Source organism: Andrena cerasifolii, chromosome 1 (genome assembly GCF_050908995.1).
Source record: "Andrena cerasifolii isolate SP2316 chromosome 1, iyAndCera1_principal, whole genome shotgun sequence".
NCBI lineage: Eukaryota > Metazoa > Arthropoda > Insecta > Hymenoptera > Andrenidae > Andrena > Andrena cerasifolii.
In genome coordinates this window covers 18,830,395-18,850,720 of record NC_135118.1, presented here as the reverse complement: position 1 = coordinate 18,850,720, position 20,326 = coordinate 18,830,395, and the positions used below count along the sequence as shown (strand labels likewise).

The window sequence follows — 20,326 nt, the reverse complement described above, 5'->3', positions numbered from 1 at the left end:
ATAGTTATTCCAGAAAAACCAAGCGAACATTATTTTTCGCCTTCCGAGAGTAATTTTTAAGAATTTCAAATCTTGTCTTGTCTATAAAAGAAGCATACTACAGTCACGTTTAATAAAAAAATAAATAACGCCGCTAAGAGCAGATTCGAGTCGGGGAGTCAACGCAATGGGTGAAGGGCACAAGCGATCCGAGTAATTTTCAATTAAAAACAAGGTGCCTGTTCAGATAATGCGAAATCGTGTTGGAGATCCGTTTGGTTCTTGTCAAAAAGCACGCTCTCTAGCACTTCACCCTGTCTTTCTTCAATAACCATTAGAAAGCGCGAGGCTGACTTCGACCTTCGTTGCCCAAACCCAAGGCGAGTCGATGGGGGGCTCGAAGTGTCTTTTCGGTTTTTCCGCAAGGGCTACCTGCTTGTAGGACCCTCGAGGGCAGTTGGATTCATAGCTTCAGACAGTACACAGCGTCTTAGCAGTTACAAAGCTAGAATTATATTCTCCGTAAACTCCATGTACTGGAAGAGTTTTTACTTTTAAATAAAGTATCGTTTTAAGTTTCTTTGGAACGAGTGTTTAATCTCCTGGTACACAACAATCGCATATTCGGCGTGCAACTACATGTATGGATCTCGCGACGTGGGCAAACGCTCGCTACTCGTCCGTTATCAGCTGTGTTGCGCGAGCTTCTGTACGAATGTTCGCAGTTCCCGATCGGCAGTCGAAAAGCTTAATTTGCCGAATAAGCGCAGAGTGTGGAAATATACTCGACTACTTTAGCGGACGGTTCGTCGAATACCGAATGCATGGTTCCGCCTTGAAGCATACACGCGTGTAAAAAAAAAGATTCAAACGACATTCGCTCGGGGACGCGAAGTTCACCGAGCGTGACACTGTTTTCGCGGAGCGAACGGACGAGAGAGTCAGCCGCGGGGAGGTTAAAGCTGAACGGCGCGAACCGCAAGATCGATTCGATAGGAACGGGCGAGCGTTTCAGCGGGACGCGGGACTGGGAGAAGGCGATTCTTTTTTTCCTACTTCGCTTCGCTTGGAAATTAATTCACGACGGAAGGGGTTAAATCCCATCGACAAGAAACGGAGGCTCGGTTCAACAACCCGGTCTCTCCTTGAGCGTTGTTAAGGTTTCTCGGTTCAGGCCGTAGCGATGTGGGACAAATGCGAGGCGATCTCGCGAACGCGAGGAGAGGTCTGTGGCGTGCGAAATGACGGCGAATTATTGTGCCGAGAAGGAAGAGGAGTCACAAAGGATGAAACGGGAGAGGGGCTGGCGGGGGACGGGTGGACGGGAGCTGGGTGGGGGTACAGGTTAGCGGGAGGGGGAGGAGAAGGCGACCGATAGTTGTCGTACGGGTCAGCGTCGGTTGTTGCCCTGGCCCCTTGACGTTGCTTGGCCCGCTCGGTTACTGCCCCCCTTATATCGCCTTAGAATCACGATTCCGTTCAACATCAACACACCACCACGATTCCTTCTCTTCCTCCTTTCTCCTTGTTGCAACTCCACCCCTTTACGGAACATCCCTACTTTTTTCGTCCCCTTTTTTCTCTCTCTAGCATCACATCGATCAGAAAAGTTGTTCATCGTCGGAAATAAGTAATTCGGTTTCGCGGATAGCGTTTGGATTATTGGTGGTGGACCACGCGAGGGAAGAATACAAATAGGGGAACATAATGGTGGTGTTTACGTTTATGTTTGTCCTTTGTGCAGTGACGTAGCTTTAAGTAGTAGAACAGCAAATTAAATGGATTGTACACTACGGCACGTGATAATCGGGAAATGTTTGTGCTATAATTAGAGCGACGGGTAATTTTCTGAACTGATTACGTTCAGAATATTCTACGGGGAGTGCGCAAGGTTTAGGTCACTAGGAAAAATTTACAAGAGAATGGTAATCGAAGTTTCACCTTTTGCGGACCCTCGATACAGGCGCTTCTATGCAGGGCCGCGGTTACCACAAGGCGTACTAGGCGCAAGCTGGAGCCTCAGTTTCTATTAGGGTTTGTCGGTTTTCAAAAACCGGAATTACAAACCGGTTTTTTTAATACATTTGTAAAATTCGGGAACCGGTTTCTCAATTTAACAAACCGGTTTTATATACTAAAATTAATGTGTGAAAATGAATTAATTTTTTAATTAAAAACGTTAACATTTGACTTATAATTTATATTTTGTACGGATTTTAGTTTTTTTTTATTTTATTTACTTGGTTTTGTATGGATAGAGGATATTTTATTTTGTTATATATTTGTAATTCCATAAATATTAAAAAAAATAATAAAAATGAAAATTTTTAAAATAAGTACAAATATTTATTTTCCATTTTAGTAATATTTTTTGTAAAAATTTGAAAACCGGTTTAACCAGTTTTTTTTCAGTATAATGGATTTCGATTACCGATTTTTGTATAAACCCTAGTCTCTATGAGGCCTAGTTGTAGTTGCAAAATATAATACTTCTTTTTAAATATTGAATTCATAATATAAAAACTAGAGGCAACTGCAAAATTCAATTCGATTTCTTCGTAAAATTTTGAGTAATAGGTTCTGCGCATTTAACGAATTACAATGCAATGACGGCCAAAAGAATGTTTAAAACTCATCTTCTTAGAGATCTACATAACTAACTTAATACTCTTAGGCTTTAAGTATATTATGGTGGTATCGCTGACCCATTTTGGCAACGCCCCAATCTATGAAACACAAATTTTTAAATATTACTTTAATAGATAACGCTTCTGTAAAAATGTTCATTTTGGATTAATTCAAACCATTTCAAACGTTTGATACGATCAAAGAAAACACTTTGCAACTGGGTTCGAAATGTAGAAAATGAGAATTAAAGTCTGTAGTTTGTAAGCGAATACAGTATATATTCGCTAAGAGCTCGGTTAGGCCCACACGGAGCTCGGCTCTATCCCCATCTCCGACTCACTCCTGTCCTGCGGAGGCGAGAGCGAGCCAGAGGGACTGATTGCGAGCGAGGAACGGTACAAGACAGACGACGTTGATACTTTTACTTTACGCCTAAAGGTCTGCGCACACATATCCGTGCCGTGTCAGTACGGTTCCGTCGTGCAAGTGGTAAGAAGAAGAGACCCTCTACGTCCCTCTTCTTCTTACCACTGGCATGACCGAACGGTACTGACACGGCACTGATATATGTGCGCAGACCTTAATACTCCGATCCTTGCGTGCGGGACGGGCATGAGCGTTTCCAGGAAACAGCTCCGCACATTTCGTTAAAAGCTCGACGCGGGCCTTGCGCCACAGCTGACTCCCACGGCCAGGCGCTCTCAAATCTAGCCTCAACAAACTACCGAATAGAGTTCTTAGAATATCTCGAAAACTAAAGCCGAGCGGTGGTTACATGTATAGGAAAAAGTTACTTAGAATCATGTCCCCGAGGACACATTCAAAAATCATTGAAATCGGTGCTGAAACACCTTTTCTGCATAATTACCGTAATAATATGTATATGCAAGAGATGGACTATGAAACGAATTCTTTAAATTAATGCTTCGTTTCTGAGCTTTATTTTCATATGAAATTTTATACAACTTATAAAGGTACACAACATTACGATTTGGATACAGAAAATATTAATGTATTAAAATTTTTTCACTGTAAATCTCTTCATTTTGTATTGCCCGTGTTTCCAGCTCTAAAGAAAAAGCATTTTCAGCAGAGGGTGGCGTAGCTGGAATATTCATAGTACATTTAACTGTACAGCCTCGCCATGAAAAGCAACTTGAATATGTATTTAATTTGAAATACATGGCTCGACCATCTACCACTGACTGAATGTAATACTTATATACATTGCTAATATTCCCATTATTCTAATAGTGCAAATTGCAGACTTTAAAACTGGAATATTGCAAGAGTATTCGCAACATTTTAGTACATATAGAATATTCAAATAGCTTCAGTGCTAGGTCAGACTTGCTACTGGAAGCAAAACTGCTTTCTCAGCTTGCAGGTATGTTTCTGTTACCACCATAGTACACGAACGGGTAAGTTATACTATTTTCTTATGGGCGCGAGCGCGCCTGATATAAACACAACACAAACACAATACGCCGCGTAGAGGGAGGCAGAACCGCTTTGGGGTCCCACCCGTAGACAGGACTGGTTTAGATATTCCCCGCTTCTTTTTGTTTGCCGTAGTCGACTGCATCCCTTCAAGCTGTGTCCCCTTTCGTTGTCTCCTTCCCTGCCGTATCTCTAGTACGTCTATGTGTGTCGTTGGTCCTGGCTGCTGACATTTTCATATACGTATGTATACCTCTTTTTTTTCTTTCCGTCTCGCCTTACCTTGTCCTCATTTATGCGCCGTTGTGTCGCTTAGCTAGCGGAGAATACAATTTTTTAAGGCACGACAGTTTCTCTCTCAGGGACTTTATTAAGTTGGAGAATTTTAAACGTTATTCTTATGAATTCGTGGATAAGAAGTTCCGGTTTCAGTGTCAATAATTAAATACCGAAACGCGAGTAAGTTAGTCGTGTGTTAGCAGCAAACGCGTTTATGGTAGTTGTCAAGCTTCAACAGGGTTTTAATGTGGCAAACTGTGCGTTTTTTTTTTGCAACTTTTCAGAGTTTAGCATAACTAAAATGGCGTTAGGATGTCGTTTCAGTTATCACGATTCAAAGTGTTTCATAGAATGCTTAGATTAGTGGCACGCATAATTAATTACACGAATGTTTGAGTAAATATCAATTCGTTAATTAGATGTTTTTTTTTCTACAGTATGTTCATTCAAGTAGTTACCATAGATACCTAGGTATAGTTTAAAACAGCTTTAAAAATACGTTTCTCTGATTATGATAGAAAGAATATTTAATTTACAGTGGTTAACCAATTAAACGAAATACAAATGCACACTGTATTATCTTGCAGACGGGAAGGAGGTTTCGAGTTTCTATTATTTTCAGATGAAATGCATATTTCGCAATTCTGATGCATACCACATATATTTAGAAGTATTCTTCTAAAAAGAGTTTTATTCCAATTTTTTTCTATTAATATAAAATTGAATTAAATTAAATCATTAAATATTAAATTGAAACTTATAAAATTTGATTAGCTTCGGCACATGCCATGGCGGAAATGTAAGAAAGAGAAAAGCCGCAAAAACGAGGTGTGATATTAGGATAAAAAATCTGTTTTCTGGATAAATTATTGGTTTCACAGCAACGACGCATAACACTTTCCTGTTGGTTTCATTAAAATCCATAACCTAATAGAAGAACGAAGTCGATCCAACGACTACTAAATTGCAATGTTTAAAGCATTCTTTTTATAAATGTGTAATATTTTAAATTTCGTTCAAAAATCGCTCGATCTAAATAGTTTTAAGCTCTCCTCGCGAGTGTTCCGTAAATTATCATTTACTGAATTCATGTCTAATAATAGTTTTCCCGTTGGTGTTATATTATTAAACTATTCAACCTGTACAAATGGTTTCGGATTGAATTCTGTATATTCTATACAGAATTCTAAATAAAAACTGCTGCGTCGAAAGCGAGGCCAAACCTTGAGCCCTGCTAGTATGCAGGTCTGAACCTGTCGGAACCTGCACGAACTCGTGGAGTGAATCTACTTACGTCCAGTTTGGATTGTGATCTGTTATCCTCTTAAGCCGCGTATTCACCTGCGCATTCGCCCCGAATGTGCATTCGGCGCGCACCGATTTTTTGCTCGTCCGGTGTTCGGCGCGCATTCGGGCCGATCCGCTTGTTGGCGGTCCATCAAAGCGCGCATTCGGGTCCGAACAATACCATGAAAAGGACGCCGCAAATTTCACTCAACCCCGAACGCGCGCTGAGCTCCGAACGGGCAAAAAATCGGTGCGCGCCGAATGCACATTCGGGGCGAATGCGCAGGTGAATACGCGGCTTTATTGGGTTAGTTGCGTATGTGCAGTGGTTCACAGCCATACTCGTACACTTTTTAATATCGCATTACTTTTTTTAACCGTTCGTGGTCACGCCTTATAATCACAAGTTGGTCACACGGGGTTCACTGTACCCCAGCGGCATTTTTTCAGTTACCACTTTCGTATTTTTGAATCTTTTAACTTATCAGTGATAATTGTACGTTCTTAATACATACACAATCATGGTCTAATAGTCTCTTTTCTAGAAATGTAAATTTTGATCTGATAAAATTTGCAGTTGAGAATGAGCGATTTTCCACGGTTGTGGGGGGGGAAAAACAAAATATTTCAAGGTCATCAAAGTCGGCGAGGTGTGTACTTTTCTATATAATTACCTGCGAAATCATCTACATTTAGAACTAAATAAGAATGAAACATTTTTCACACGAAAATTCACAAAAGATTGATTTCCCCATCAGTAGTAAAGATCTCTGATGCCATTGTATTCGGATAGTGCTCTTCTGATTTTTAATTTTTGCAACTGTAGAAATCAGATGGAAAGAGAGGAGGAAGGGAAAGAGAAGGAATATGTTCTGTGTTTGTTTTACCATAGAAGCAGGCATATACACTTATACGGGGTGATTCTCTAGTGGCGTTCAATACGTTTGACTGAAAAACAGTAAGAGGTACAAAAAAAGAGTTGAGCATTCAATTTTCTGAAAGAAAGGGGTCGGACGGATAGTGAGATTGTGCGACTTTGAAAGTGATTTATTATGAAGATAGTGACTCTAACTTTGTTTACTTAACCCTCGAGCGGGCGCGCTTTGTGAAGTCCGTTCACCGAACTGCGTATTTCCCTCATTAGGTCTCGGTAAGACAAACATTCTCTCCGCGCGATCGTGGCGTGTTTCAAGAACCCTGTGATGCTTGTGCCAGTTGATTTTCATTTTTGATGTTAAAAATGTTTTACATGTACTATTTTTGTGTGCTTTAAATACATTTACTGCATTTTTGGATACAATGCTAATATTTTCGAAGGCATTTTATTTTTTATTAATCATTATTTTATCCTTTACTGTTGTGTTATAAAACATCTCCATAAAAGATGTAACTTATTTTAACCTGAAAAGGCAACATATTATGTGAGCAGAAATTGGTCCAAATGGTGAGTAGAAATACATAAATCGGTATTTTTCGTGAGCAGAAATACGGACATTTACAGCATTATATTTAATTACAAATTACTAATATTTAAGCATCTCGAAATATGTTTCTTAAATAGTTTTCGAATTGGTTGATCTATTATTAAAGACTTAATCAATTAATCTGCAAATTTTTATGACAAACAATTTTTTTACACCTTCCTTATGACGAGTGACCTCTTAAAAGAGCAGAAATTATACCACTGGTATTAGCACCACTCAAAGCGCACCACGAGAAGTAACTCCGTATGCATTTCGCCGAATTTCTGTATAAAATTTTAAGGACAATTCGAGACGGAGATTTATGAAAACGTAATAAAAAATTGATTGTTGACTCTCCTAATGGGAATAACCCTTTAATCTTCGTATAGATAGCTAATAGTCGTACTGTAATGTCGAGCGGTCTCAAAACGATTGCTACATCTTTATCGGCTGTAGATATGGAAACGAGCAGTCGTAGGGCGTCCAATTGACCTTCGTTGTTATTCGCAGCCGTCCCAGGACCGAGAAAAGCATACAAATTCACGACGCGTCTGTGTAGCGTCAATTAATCATTCTCTGGGCTACTTATTTTTAATAGCCAAGAATTAACGTCGCCCACAGTCGCGGCAAGTACAATGCGTCATAGTTTCGCGAGTGGAAATTGCGGCTGGTAATACATATGTAGTGGGACACGGTCGATGCACAGTCCTGTGCAGTGGAAACTAGGCTTTTGTACCAATGAAGTTGAGAAGTACATAGATCCCTTGTGCCAGCTTGCTGCTATATAGGTAGCGCTATGTTTTGCGAGACAATCTATCTATGCTTCTTAATTCTTCAGGTGCTGACTGTTTGAGCACGCAGCACATGCCACGTGCGGGATTCCTCTAGTCTCGTGTCTTAACTGTAGCCGTCGAACGCCCATGGGCGTTCCCCGCACAGGCTTCATGCGCCGAACGAACGTACCGTCAAGGACCCAGCTCCAGATCAGAACCCAATTCCTGATCAGTTTAGGAAAATAAACCAAATAATAGGCTTATTTTCCGGATTTCAACTTCAAATAGCCGGCATTTTGTTTTAAATTAATATTTCGGAAAATTCTCTCCGTCAATCAGGTATAAGTTTAAGTAGCTTAAAATATATAGATTATAGGAGGAGGTATGGTATGAGCGACGGTATGGAAGGGTGAATGAACGTTAAATTGTAAAGCCAAGTCCCATTTCAAGGCCGGTGAGGCTGTAATAAAGTATTTACCTATCTATCTACTATCTCTGTTTGCCATTACGAATGATTGGAGTAAAATAATGGCTACAACTCGGGAACAAGGTTAAATAAGGCACATGCTTATATAAACTTTTCTCTTTGTTTTTCTGTCCCCCGCCCATCGTGGAATTCAGTGCCACATATTAAGAAACGCCTTGGTTAAAGGTTCGACGTGAATCGAAGGAATAAACATGCATTTCTCTAACTGGGATAAGGTTACCCCGGTGGAAGGAAATGACAAAGTTATTTCGCGGCGTAAGTGTTGCGAATAAAGTGCATATGCACTTTCCTGTTGTTGCTATCGTAACGCACGGCGTTGGCACGCATACCTTGTAAGATTTCCGGCGTTTAACCGCTTTGTTAACGTCGCAGCTTGAAGTTTTCGCGTAACGCGCGACACACATTGAAACAGGGATGCTGAGGTCAATTGAAACGTTTCCGCCGTTTTTACACTGCCTCGGAGAATGCGATTCAGTCGGTTCGATCGTACCGTTACGAAAGTTCTCCGAATAGTGGAAATTTTTGGCGTGACGTAACAAGTATTTGGTATTCAAATTTTCACCGATGCAAAGTTTGGCAAGATACCGTTTCAAGTTGGTCAAGCCTTTCGGAGCAGTCGCTTTTGTCAGGAAAGTTTCGTCCAGTTTGCCCCCACGCTTTGAGCGCATGTAGGCAGCGATGTAAATTTAAATTTCATTTTCCTCTATTAGATATTTAACCCTCAACGGTCAACACTGGGTTAGCGTAACCCAGTCCGTCAGGAAGACTCATGGCATTTCTGAATAGCAAGAGGTGTGGGGAGTTAGGGCTTTAGGGGAAATAGTTATGTTTTGTTTTATTGTTTTTTCCTGTGTTTTAAGCAGGATGGTGGGTTCAAGCTTACTTTTGCTTATATTGCCCAACGAACTATAGTCCCATTTTTTCCTCTCCTCTCTCCTTCGGACCCCAGCAGCAGCGGCGCACATGGAGAAATGTAGTCTGGTCACCCATCTTTCCCCAGTACACCGCCCGTGACGCTTGACTTCGGTGATCTAACGAGAACCGGTGTTTTCCATCACGGCTACGGCCGCTGGTAGAGGAAAAAGTTTGAAACTTCTACAAATCCACCCCAAGGATCGCTTGTATGCCTGAAGTAGCCGAGTAATATCATTGAAAATGTAGTCTGTGGGTTACGTTCACCCAGTGTCGCTGTAACGTTAGGAAATCCATTTAAAGTGAAAGTCGATTTACAAGGAGAGTATTTTAGGTGTTCCAAAATTTTCAATTTTGAACATCTTTTGTGCCGAAACGGTAATAGTTATTCGGTTGCTCGTTGCGTCAAATTATTCTACGAACCCTCCCGAATACAATGATATAAGTTATTATTGCATCATGAACATTTAAATTTGTTTAAACATCGATCAAAGGGAAGAGGACCCCCGAATGCACCCATTTTTGAAGATATTTTTCAATTTATTTCCAAAACTAAGGGTCTAGGAGAAAATCTGACTATTCCGCGCGATTTAGCAGACATTTTTCAATCGGAAAGCACTAACAGAAGTGGTAAGTCACGTTTTGTTTTCAATACAGAAGCGAAATAGTTTGGCAAAACGCGCGGCGCCGACAGTGGTAGTCAACGGCGGCGCGCGATCCACTGCCGCTCAGCGTATCACAATCGCTTAACGCGCGTGATTACCACTATCGGCGCCGCACGTTTTGCCAAACTATTTCGCTTCTGTATTGAAAACAAAACGTGACTTACCACTTCTGTTGGTGGTTTCCGAAAGAAAAATGTCTGCTGCATCGCGTGGCGTAGTCAAATTTTCTCCTAGACCCTTGGTTTTTAAAATATTTAGCAAAATATCTGCAAAATTGGTGCACTTCGAGTGTCCTTTCCCCTTTGATCGTTTTTTAAACATATTTAGATGCTTATAGTTCAATAATAACTTACATCATTGTGTTAGCGAGGGTTCGTAGAATAATTTGACGCAACAACCAACCGAATAACTATTACCGTTTCGACAGAAAAGATGTTCAAAGTTGAAAATTTACAGTTTTTTTTTTGTGAAAATCATATAAAGAAACGTTTATTGAGTATTACAGAACAGAAAAAAGTTCAATTTTGTTAGACAGTGTTATTTTCTCTAAAACAAAAAAGTGGTCCATTCCGTCTCCTCCCCTAAATTGAAAGCTGACGATTCTGCACAAAAAGAGCTGTAAATATATCTAGAATATTTTTTAATTAGGCACTATATTTTCGAGAAAAATGGCATTGAATGTACATGGAAAGTACATCCAGTACATCTGACCAAAAATTACCATATCGGAGCGGTATTATAATACAACTGCGAATAAAATAAATCCTTGTAGAGAACCAATAAGTGAATTTGGACAGCAAACAAAAGTTGCGCTGTAATCAGGAGGAAATCCCCTACGTATTCGCAAACTTTCAGATATTTTTTTAATTTCCGGATTCTGGAGCTTCCCTTGTCAGTTCACCCCACCAGTTATAAAACACCCTGTATATGTATTGGCACGTGTACCGTCTGCAAGAAGGCTCGTTGAAATTATTTTCATTTCAATTCGCGTGTATCCCATGCGCTTTCAAAGTCGATACTTTTGAAAGCAGAACAATGCACAAGAATCTTTATTTTACACATTAAATTTACTTTTCTACGAATAATCTCAACTTTCCATCGAATTGTACTGCACACGTATTTTGTAGCGATCTGTACGTCGCAAGATGAACGTGTATAAACCGTTTTCCTTGACGTAAGAGAAACAGATTTAGTGAATAGATTCACATTCGAAACATTGTTACCGGGGCACCGTGAAACCATTCGAGAAGGAGAATCTAACAAAGAAGGCGGCGGCTTGTGTAACTTACATTTCGGCGTTACGTGACTCTGGCTGGAGCCAATCCATTGAGTAGCTTATTGAAAAGTACAAGTTATGTAATTTGTATTACGAGTGGTAGATGATAATAGGTTTTTTTTTTTGGTGTTACGCAATGAATTACGTAAATTTCGTTATCACGATGTCAAACGGCTTCGGTATTTACCCCGTAAATTGCACGATCGCGCTGTTATGAGATGTTTATTTTAGAACGGCATGCTATTCAATGGAAATGTCAGTGGAGATTTAATGATCAGATGTTTAGCGAATGATATTTACTTAGTGCGAGTAGTTACGTTACACAGAAACTGCACCGTGATCAAAGAAAGTTGAAGATAACCCAGAAACCTAATTTTAGTATCAAATAAAGCGGAGTGCATGAAATGATTGCTGTAATCTTGCGCCACGCTTTACCAAATTGTATGTACGCGACAGTATGTAAATATTTAAATATTAGTTTGTTTTCTGGACGTTTAGAGAAACACAAAAGTGTCAGAAATCAGAAGAAGAATGTTTTTGGATTTCATTTATTTACTCGAATTACGTGTTATAAATAATTTATTATTTATGCATTCCCATAACTCACGAGTGCACGAAAATTAAGAGGGTTACTTATTGTATGTTGTTAATTTTTTTCCAGCTAAACGTGATAGGTTTCGTCCTATAAAGAAAATTTGTTAAATTGAAAATTAAACCAAATTAATTTTCAAACAATGTTAACACGCAAGTTTTGCACTATTATCGAAATCATAATAATTCGTTCAAGTTTTAGTTCTTTGTTTTACCATTGTGCATTAAAATCGATACCTACACCTTCTGCTTCGAAATTTTTAAATTCAGATTTACCATATTTCACCAGCGACGAATGTAGAAAGTAACCGCAGTTATGAGAATACAGGTAGATACAGAAACCTTATGCTTCCTTCCTTAAAAGACAGTAGGAAATGTCAAGTGATCGCTGAAAAGTACCCATTGAGTTTGACTTTCACTTCAAGCAACTGTCGAATGAAAGACACTTAAGTGTCACGTTGCAGTAAAATCCACATATGCAACACTGGAATATCCTTTCGATGGACATCAGCTGAAATTGATTAGGTATTTGCAGTTCAACGTACTGCATTGACATTTTAGAAAAATTTGATTCAGTACGTCTTAAGTATTTACCTATTCAATTTGTCCTGGTATAGAAAAGGCATTTTAGGAAAAATACAGGTAGGCCAATTTGATTAATTATTGTAAAAGGTGCAGAAGGTGCAATAAGGAATTTGTGTATGATCCATCTTTAACAACTTTCAAGGAGTATACATATGCATACGCGGTAGGTGGAAATTATTGAATCTCGAAAAAACAGAATAAAACGTAACCCAATAATTGATTATTTCTAGTCTTTATCAAATTGGTTTTCTCATACTACCTATTCATATGATTAAACTTATATTCAACTTTTCACCTGAATTATAGTATAATTGGCAATTGTTCTGTTGTCAAAAAAAAATTTCAGCCACCAGAATTATTCAGCAATCTTATCTCACGCGGGGAGGGCAACGACTAATCTAGCGATTTTTCAATAAGGGGCCGTCCTTAAATTATGTAAGGGTAATTTTCGCGATTTCTTACCCCCTCCCTCCCCGAGTATAAGAATTCGTAAGATTCGATATTGCAAGCCCCTTCTTACGTAATATTTTTTACACTTAATATTTTTAGATATTAAAATTCTTTTAAAGGTTTATATAATTCATTTAACTTGGTTTCGGGAAATTTAAACTAAAACTACTTTTCTGGAACATTAATGATAGAATTTGTATTTATTTAAAATTAGGTTAAACAATATTTGATATTCCAACCCCCTCCTTACATAATATTTTTTACATTTAATATTTGTAGTTATTAAAATTCTTTTAAAGGTTTATATAATTCATTTAACTCGGTTCAGGGAAATTAAAAACTACTTTTCTGGAACATTAATCGGCTATACTTCCGAATGGCCGCAGTGGCCGATCGACATGAGGTTTGAGGGGAAGGGTGGGGAGAGAGTGCGTGGGCCCTAAATCTAAAATTGTTGCTTCGGGAATTTATTAGTTTCCGAGATATTAATGAAAAAAAACTTTTAGTAGGTCTGTTAACTTATTCCGACATAACGCATTCCACTTTTCAACTTGTTCCGGGTATTAGTATTGGTTGGGGCTAGATTAGTGCGGGGGAGGGAGGGGGGGGGCGCGCCCGCTCGCGGGCGTGTGACGCATGGTAGCGAATCGATGTGAGTTTGGAAATTTGAACCAGAAACTTGCGGATGCGATCCATCCTATTATACAGGGTGGATACCCATTACTCTATTGATAGTCAATACTCTACGGGGGTGATTCTATGGATCAAAATAAGACGAAAATATAGAATATCATTTTTTAATATCGCGCTTCGTTTTCGAGAAAATTGGCTTTGAATTTCAGCTAAATACGCGTGCCTTTTAGTTAATTAATAAATTGGGGAGGGGAGGCAGGATGGATCCCCGTTAGGGGTACATGTACGCAGTTAAAAAAAATAGTTTGTAAAAAAAATTAACAATAATGTTTTATTAATTTTCGGAAACTGATAAATACCCTAAGCTACAATTTTAGATTTAGGGTCCACACCCCCTCCCCTCAAACCTCGTGTCGATTGGCCACTGGGGCCATTCGGAAGTATATCCCATTAATAATAGAATTTGTATTTATTGAAAATTAGATTTAAAAATATTACGCAAGACCTACCTGACTCCCCCCCCCCCCCTCTGTAAGAAAACGTAAGAAATTTGCGACTTCTCCCCCCCCCCCCAAAAAAGCCTTACGTATTTTAAGGACGACCCATAAAACTGGTCTTAAAATGTAGGACCCGAAGAGTATAAACAAATACTAGAATTCTAGCTGTCAACTCTCAATCGTTTTTATAAAGTACGGCTTCGACGATAAAAATTTCCGAGTTGCCTGATTGCTCACGTTGCAAACGCTAGATCTAGATGAAGGGAACAAAAAAGTCTGACTGGAAAATATTCGAGGATCAATAGTTTAATCAGAAAGTTATGTTTTTTATTGCAATGTATGCAGTTAAATTAAGCTTCGGGAGAAGCGGTTTTCCAGCACCCGCCGGCAGCCGCGGCTATTGCGACTCTCTGGATGCTGCTTCTAAACAGAACAAAACCGTTTCGACGACTCCAAAATTTCTGTGTTTAAAGTCATTTCTCATAAAACCGGTTGAGAGTTGACGACTAATATTCTAGGATTCGTTTATACTCATCGAGCCCCACATTTCAAAACCAGTTTCGTTGAAAAGTCGTCCGTTCAGTTGGCGCCCTCCCCTCGCCAGAAAGTGGAGGACTACAAATATTGAATGTAAATTACTCAATTACCGAGTAAAAATGGTGAAAAGGAGAGATGAACCGACAAACATTAGAGGTCCTGTCGTGTTTTTTTTTTTATCGAGAGCATGTGTTGTTATTAAGTACTATTAAAAATAAACTAAAATTAGCGTACACAGAAAGTGCTAACTAAAGCGAAAGATTTGAAAGTCAGGGTAATATTTGGGAAGAGTAATAATATGGAGAAAGTAGTAGATAATATTCGAAAAGAAATTCTGAATACAGAATTGTAGGTCGAAAACCATTTCTAATATGATAAAATGAAACGATTTAAATAGGCTAAGGGTCGTCAAAATTGAAACAATGTTCCCGCACTATAATGCGCTCAACTTTCATTGATAGGAATTTATACGTATGCAAAAATTCTTGCACTGATTGTGAATTTCTATTTTAAAACACGTTGCAAAAGAGTTACATGTATATGTAAATTTTGTAATTGCGCGTGCTTCATACTTCATGAGCAGCCGAAAATAAAGTTACTTAATCTTGCGTGTCGACAGTGTGTTAAGCAAGAACGGACGATCGGTTGGTCACATGTTTTTATAAACTTCCATTCCACTTTACTTTCACAACTGAATGTGAAAGGTAAATTTTTTGATTTCCGAGCACTCGTGGACTTGGCAAAAGTTGCACGGCTACAGCAAATAAGGATTTAAAAAGGAATGAAATATCAGTTGAAACTTGAAACATTGTCAACATACGTACTATTGCAATAAAAGATTTGGATTAATTCGAAAATGTTCATTACAATTTATAGTTTATTTTATTGCAGCCTTACAACATAATTGCTAATATTATTTTAACCCGCAATAAATGCTACGGAGAATAGTTTTATGATTGAATATGAAGATATTAAATATGTATAATTTTGAATAATTTTGAAATATAAATCAAATAATGCCACACCGAAGTTTATTAACTTTAAATCTACATACCTGACTTTCGATGATGCATATTGTCCCTGATTTGTCATAGTAGCCAATTCGTGGAAAGAAATATAGAGAATAAGAAACTTTAGACATTTATAAAGGTGACAAATGTTACAAGAATCTGCACGCGCAAGTAGACGCATGGCCATACTTCTTTTTGTCGTTGAAACTTTTCGGGTGTCCACGAAAATGAATGTTCACGCTTTACGTCATTCCCCTTTCTTTTCCCTCGGTCTTTCTTCAGTCTTCTCTTAAGCCACACACGTACACACACACACACACACACACACATGTTTGTCACATCTCCTGCCTTACCTGCTCCTTTCCGTGATATACGGTTCGTTCTGCTCCCTTCCCCCTTGCACCCGCTAAGCATGCGCTTGCGCGTTTGATGAGTCATACGATCCACATAGGAGAAACGTAGCTCGATCAACGATCGTATTTTTACCCGAGTTGCTCGTTTTCCCTTGACTCCTGTATCGTCTCGCTTCCTTTCACCTTAAACTGACGTAACGAGTACGCACGATTTTTAATGATACAGAATCGCATTTACTACGATCCTTCGGGGGATTACCATTACTACGTTATTCCTATTATTACTTCGGTGTTAAGACACTTCCTAGATCGCTGGCTCTTCATGCCTTTTTATCTCGAAACCCATTCGTCTTCCTTAACCCGTTCGTACTCCCACTCGTAGGAAAGTTTCTGTTTCGTTTTTCGTTCCTTTTATGGCGATACGTTACTACGTTTCACCCAGAATCGTGGCGCGGAGAGGGAGTTCCTCGTCAGCATGATCATTAGGATTCCCTTTGAAACTGGTTACGCTAAGCTGGCCAGCAGGTAGACGAATCGTTGGTTAATCGTTAATATTGAAAGAATTATATTTTTAATATATATTAGGGTCCATCTACCGGTCACTTAGTGATGGCATGAAAGTTATTTAAGAATTTCAACATAAGTTTTCATACATTCTGGGGATTTTTGAACTGATTATTAAGCATTTTCGTAAGTTCAGGAGTTTTTGATTTAAACAAATAATGAAATATTAAAGAAATATTAGTAAAAATGTAAAACAAAATTTTGTTGTAATTACCGGACACGCTTAAAGCTTGAGAACTATTTACCGTGCCCGAGCTACCGGACACTGTCTAGATAAATTATTCACTTAACTGAAATATCTTCGTGAGATTCTGGTCCTGGTTTTTTGTCCTAATATTTGTTCTTAATTTTTACGTGTCACGTGCTCCTTGGAATGGCAAACTGTATGCTGGCTGCATTTACCGAAGATTGATGGGAGGTTATAACCTCTAATGCTTTGTTATTTGAATCTTTACTGTATTCTTTTTTTTTACAGTTTTACACATATTCAGATCTGCCAAATAAAAATATTTAACGTTAAAAATTCTCTTATATGTTCACAAATATTGTTACTTTAATGAAAACATCTACATCGATTCGAAAATAGGTTAGATCCTTCGAGCGTTCACGACCATCCGGTAACTGTCGTGTCAACACGAACATCGACGCAGTCCCCGGATTCGCTTTAATTTTTTAGAATATTATTAAACCACCTCCATATGCATTTTTTATTATTGAACTTAGTGCTATCACTACATAATCATTTTTGTACATTATATCAATTGAATTATTATTATATCGACTCTTAAATGTAAGTGATGCTTAGCCATTTCGATAATGAAAATGGTCAAATGCCGATAATTGCTAGAATGAGAATTAATTATAAAAACCTTTATTTATTTAGAAAATTATAATTTCAAATGTTATTATAAGAATATTATATTTTAATTTATATATTCTGGATTTTATAAATCATGAAAATGAATATTGTGTCCGGTAATAGGGGGCCGTCCGGTATATGGGTCCTTTATCCTATTCGTTCTTAATTTGTATAAAAAATGTTCGTTTCATAAAACACTAACATTTTTATTGAAATTTTTCTGTATACGAAATGGTGTTTGTATTACGATCTTACGCCACCATGCGCTACCTATTTAGTCACTCATTTCTTAGGAACCATTTCTCAGTGTACTCATGTTTTCAAAGTAAATAAAAAACGTGTTTAGGCGTATTGTAAAGAGGTAGGTAATAATAATTGCATTAAATTATTAAAGATACATAAATAAACACACGAGCAACGAGAAATAAAGCGATAGAACTCGTAAGAATCGCTGTCCATGCATTGGTGTTGATTTTCTAACCTAAATCCAGTAGATGGACAATCGAATTGAATCTTTCGAAGCCGATTTTTGTTTAATGACCACCAATAGGTGAAAATCTTTACGCATTATTGAAATGTATATTTTTTTATTCTTGTTTACGGCAAGTCTTCCTAAGATAAAAAGGTTAAAATCATTTATTACGCAACTTGGTAGTCATTCACTTGTACCTTACTTTTTATTATTTTTTTTTTTTATTCAGATGGCGAGCAACAAAAAAAAATATAACGTATATCGGTACTCAGATAGCGACGTAGATAGAGCTTTAGAGGATGTTAGAAAAGGAACAAGTGTAGGAAAGGCAGCCAAAGAATATGGAATTCCAAAGTCAACGTTGCACGCTAAATTAACAGGAAAGGTTCCGGAACATTGCAAAAAGGGTCCGAAACCAATGTTAACCACCGAAGAAGAGATTCGTTTAAAGCGATGGATTTTAAGCAAAGCTAGACTGGGCTTCCCTATGCATCCTGACGAAGTAAAAGATGCTGTACAAAAACTACTTAACGAAGCATCGCGAAAAACTATATTCACTAACAACAGACCAGCGAACAAATGGCAGAAACTATTCTTGAAGAGACATCCTGAGATAACGAAACGAAACAGCGAACTGATATCGAAAGGTCGAGCACCAGTCACCGAAGAAAGTTTGAGAGAGTGGTCGCAGGAATTAAAGTCGTACTTGGAAGAGAATGGACTCGCTGGTGTCTTAGAAAGGCCAAGAAGTATATTTAATGGCGACGAAGCTAGTATTCAGCTGTCTCCTAAAAGTGGACAACTTTTAGGGCCGAGAAGCGAGAAAGATTTTTATGAAATTTCATCGGGAAAAGGAGAAGAAACATTGTCTGTTCTCTGTACGTTTTCTGCTGCAGGCGATGCACTGCCACCTATGATTAAGTTTCCGTACAAGAGAATTCCAGCCCTTGTATCAGACTCAGTCCCAGAGAATTGGCCGATAGGACGGTCGGATGCAGGGTGGATGGTGTCAAGCACGTTTTATGAATATATCGCCAACAATTTCTATCCTTGGTGTGTAAATAATGGAGTAGAGTTTCCGGTGATATATTTTCTCAATGGGCATAAATCTCATCTCACAATAGAACTCAGCGACTTTTGCATCCAGCGTAATATAATTCTATATTCGTTGTATCCTAACTCTACTCACATAACACAACCCTGCGACGTTGCCATATTTAGATCCTTAAAATGCAAATGGAGGCAAGTAGTACACGATTATAAGCAAAGTACTCGAAAATCAGTTACGAAGGCAACGTTCGCTCCGTTATTTAAGAAAGCTTTCGATGAGCTAAGCGATTCGACGATAAGAAATGGATTTAGAGTCTGTGGATTGTATCCATTCGACGAAAACGCAGTCCACTATCAAAAGTGCATATCAACTTGGCGAAAGGAATTAAACTCTACGGATGCAGTCGAAAATCCAACCGCCTCTCTTACACACAGTGACTTTCTTTCCACTAAGAAATTTTTTGATCATTTCGTTGACAAGGAGAAACTAAAAGAATTTGGGAACATGAGAAATAAAAATGAAACATGCAATGATCCTGTGTATATCTTATGGAAAACTTGTACCGATGCATTGAACGATCGTTCGATAGACGATGATTCAGTTAAAATTGAACAGACACCTAACTTTTGTCGATAAAAAGTTAGTACGCGTAGCTGTAATGTGCTAGAAAATGTATTTTCTCTGCTAATTATGATGATATTATGTATTCCTATAATCTACTATCGTTCTAGAAAACTTTTGTTGATTATTTAAGCGGACATTCTACTCTCTCGGTCGAAGAATCCGCCACTTTTCGGTGATGGTTTTTATAAGGAAATACACACTTAACGTTTTCGAATTTCGGGAAAAAATCTTTGTTGTTTGTTTATTTTACTTGTTTACTTAAATATTTCGCAGTGAAGTTGGCGTTTTCAGAATTGCTGGCGGTTCAAATTTCGGACGAGTGGAACATCGGAAACAAAAAAAACCAAACATACTTTTAATTTGCAGGAGTATGGCTATCTCGCTAACCACAAATATCTTAAGATTTTTTAATATTTCCCCACATTTTATATCTGTTAAACAGAAAAGAAATGTCCTTTTCGGTACTTTCAACTTTGATCGACTCCCATTTTAATAATTTTGGTTGAAAATTGTTCTTTCGAGGGAAGCGAGATAACCATACTCCTGCGAATTAGAAACATGTTTGGTTCTTTTATTTCCGATGATCCAGTCGACTGAAATTTCAACCGCCAGCAATTCTGAAGCCGCCAACTTCACTGCGAAATATTTATGTAAATAAATGAAATAAACAAATAGCAAAGATTTTTTCTTGTATTTCAAGAGTGGTACCATCACCTAAAAGTGGCCGACTTTTCGGCCGAGAGAGTAGAATGTCCCCTTAAAAAGCATGTGATATATTGTGCGATTCAAATTCGAGCTACATTTTTAAGGAGAATTTACTACAATTTTATTTCTCCTGCCTGGAGAAATAGCATATTTGATGTATTGAAGCCTCATTAATACTTCAAAGGCAATTATAAAACTAGACATTT

General features: G+C 38.3%; 1 protein-coding gene and 1 long non-coding RNA gene across 2 annotated transcripts; one reads left to right on the top strand and one right to left on the bottom strand.

Moving 5' to 3' along the window:
* Positions 1–11,293: 11,293 nt before the first annotated feature.
* LOC143366257 (uncharacterized) lies at positions 11,294–16,353 on the bottom strand. Its single transcript, XR_013084708.1, has 3 exons — positions 16,105–16,353; positions 15,846–16,028; positions 11,294–12,291 (listed from the first exon to the last, which is right to left on the bottom strand). It is a non-coding gene; the product is annotated as an uncharacterized LOC143366257 (long non-coding RNA).
* Positions 16,354–17,503: 1,150 nt separating this feature from the next.
* LOC143368475 (uncharacterized) lies at positions 17,504–19,538 on the top strand. Its single transcript, XM_076811242.1, has 2 exons — positions 17,504–17,629; positions 17,970–19,538. The coding sequence occupies exon 2, from the start codon at positions 17,970–17,972 to the stop codon at positions 19,425–19,427; it is 1,458 nt and encodes a 485-aa protein (XP_076667357.1). The 5' UTR covers positions 17,504–17,629; the 3' UTR covers positions 19,428–19,538.
* Positions 19,539–20,326: the final 788 nt, after the last annotated feature.

Coding starts and splice junctions, on each gene's coding strand:
- LOC143368475 (XM_076811242.1), top strand. CDS start 17,970: ATGGCGAGCAACAAAAAAAAATATAACGTATATCGGTACTCAGATAGC.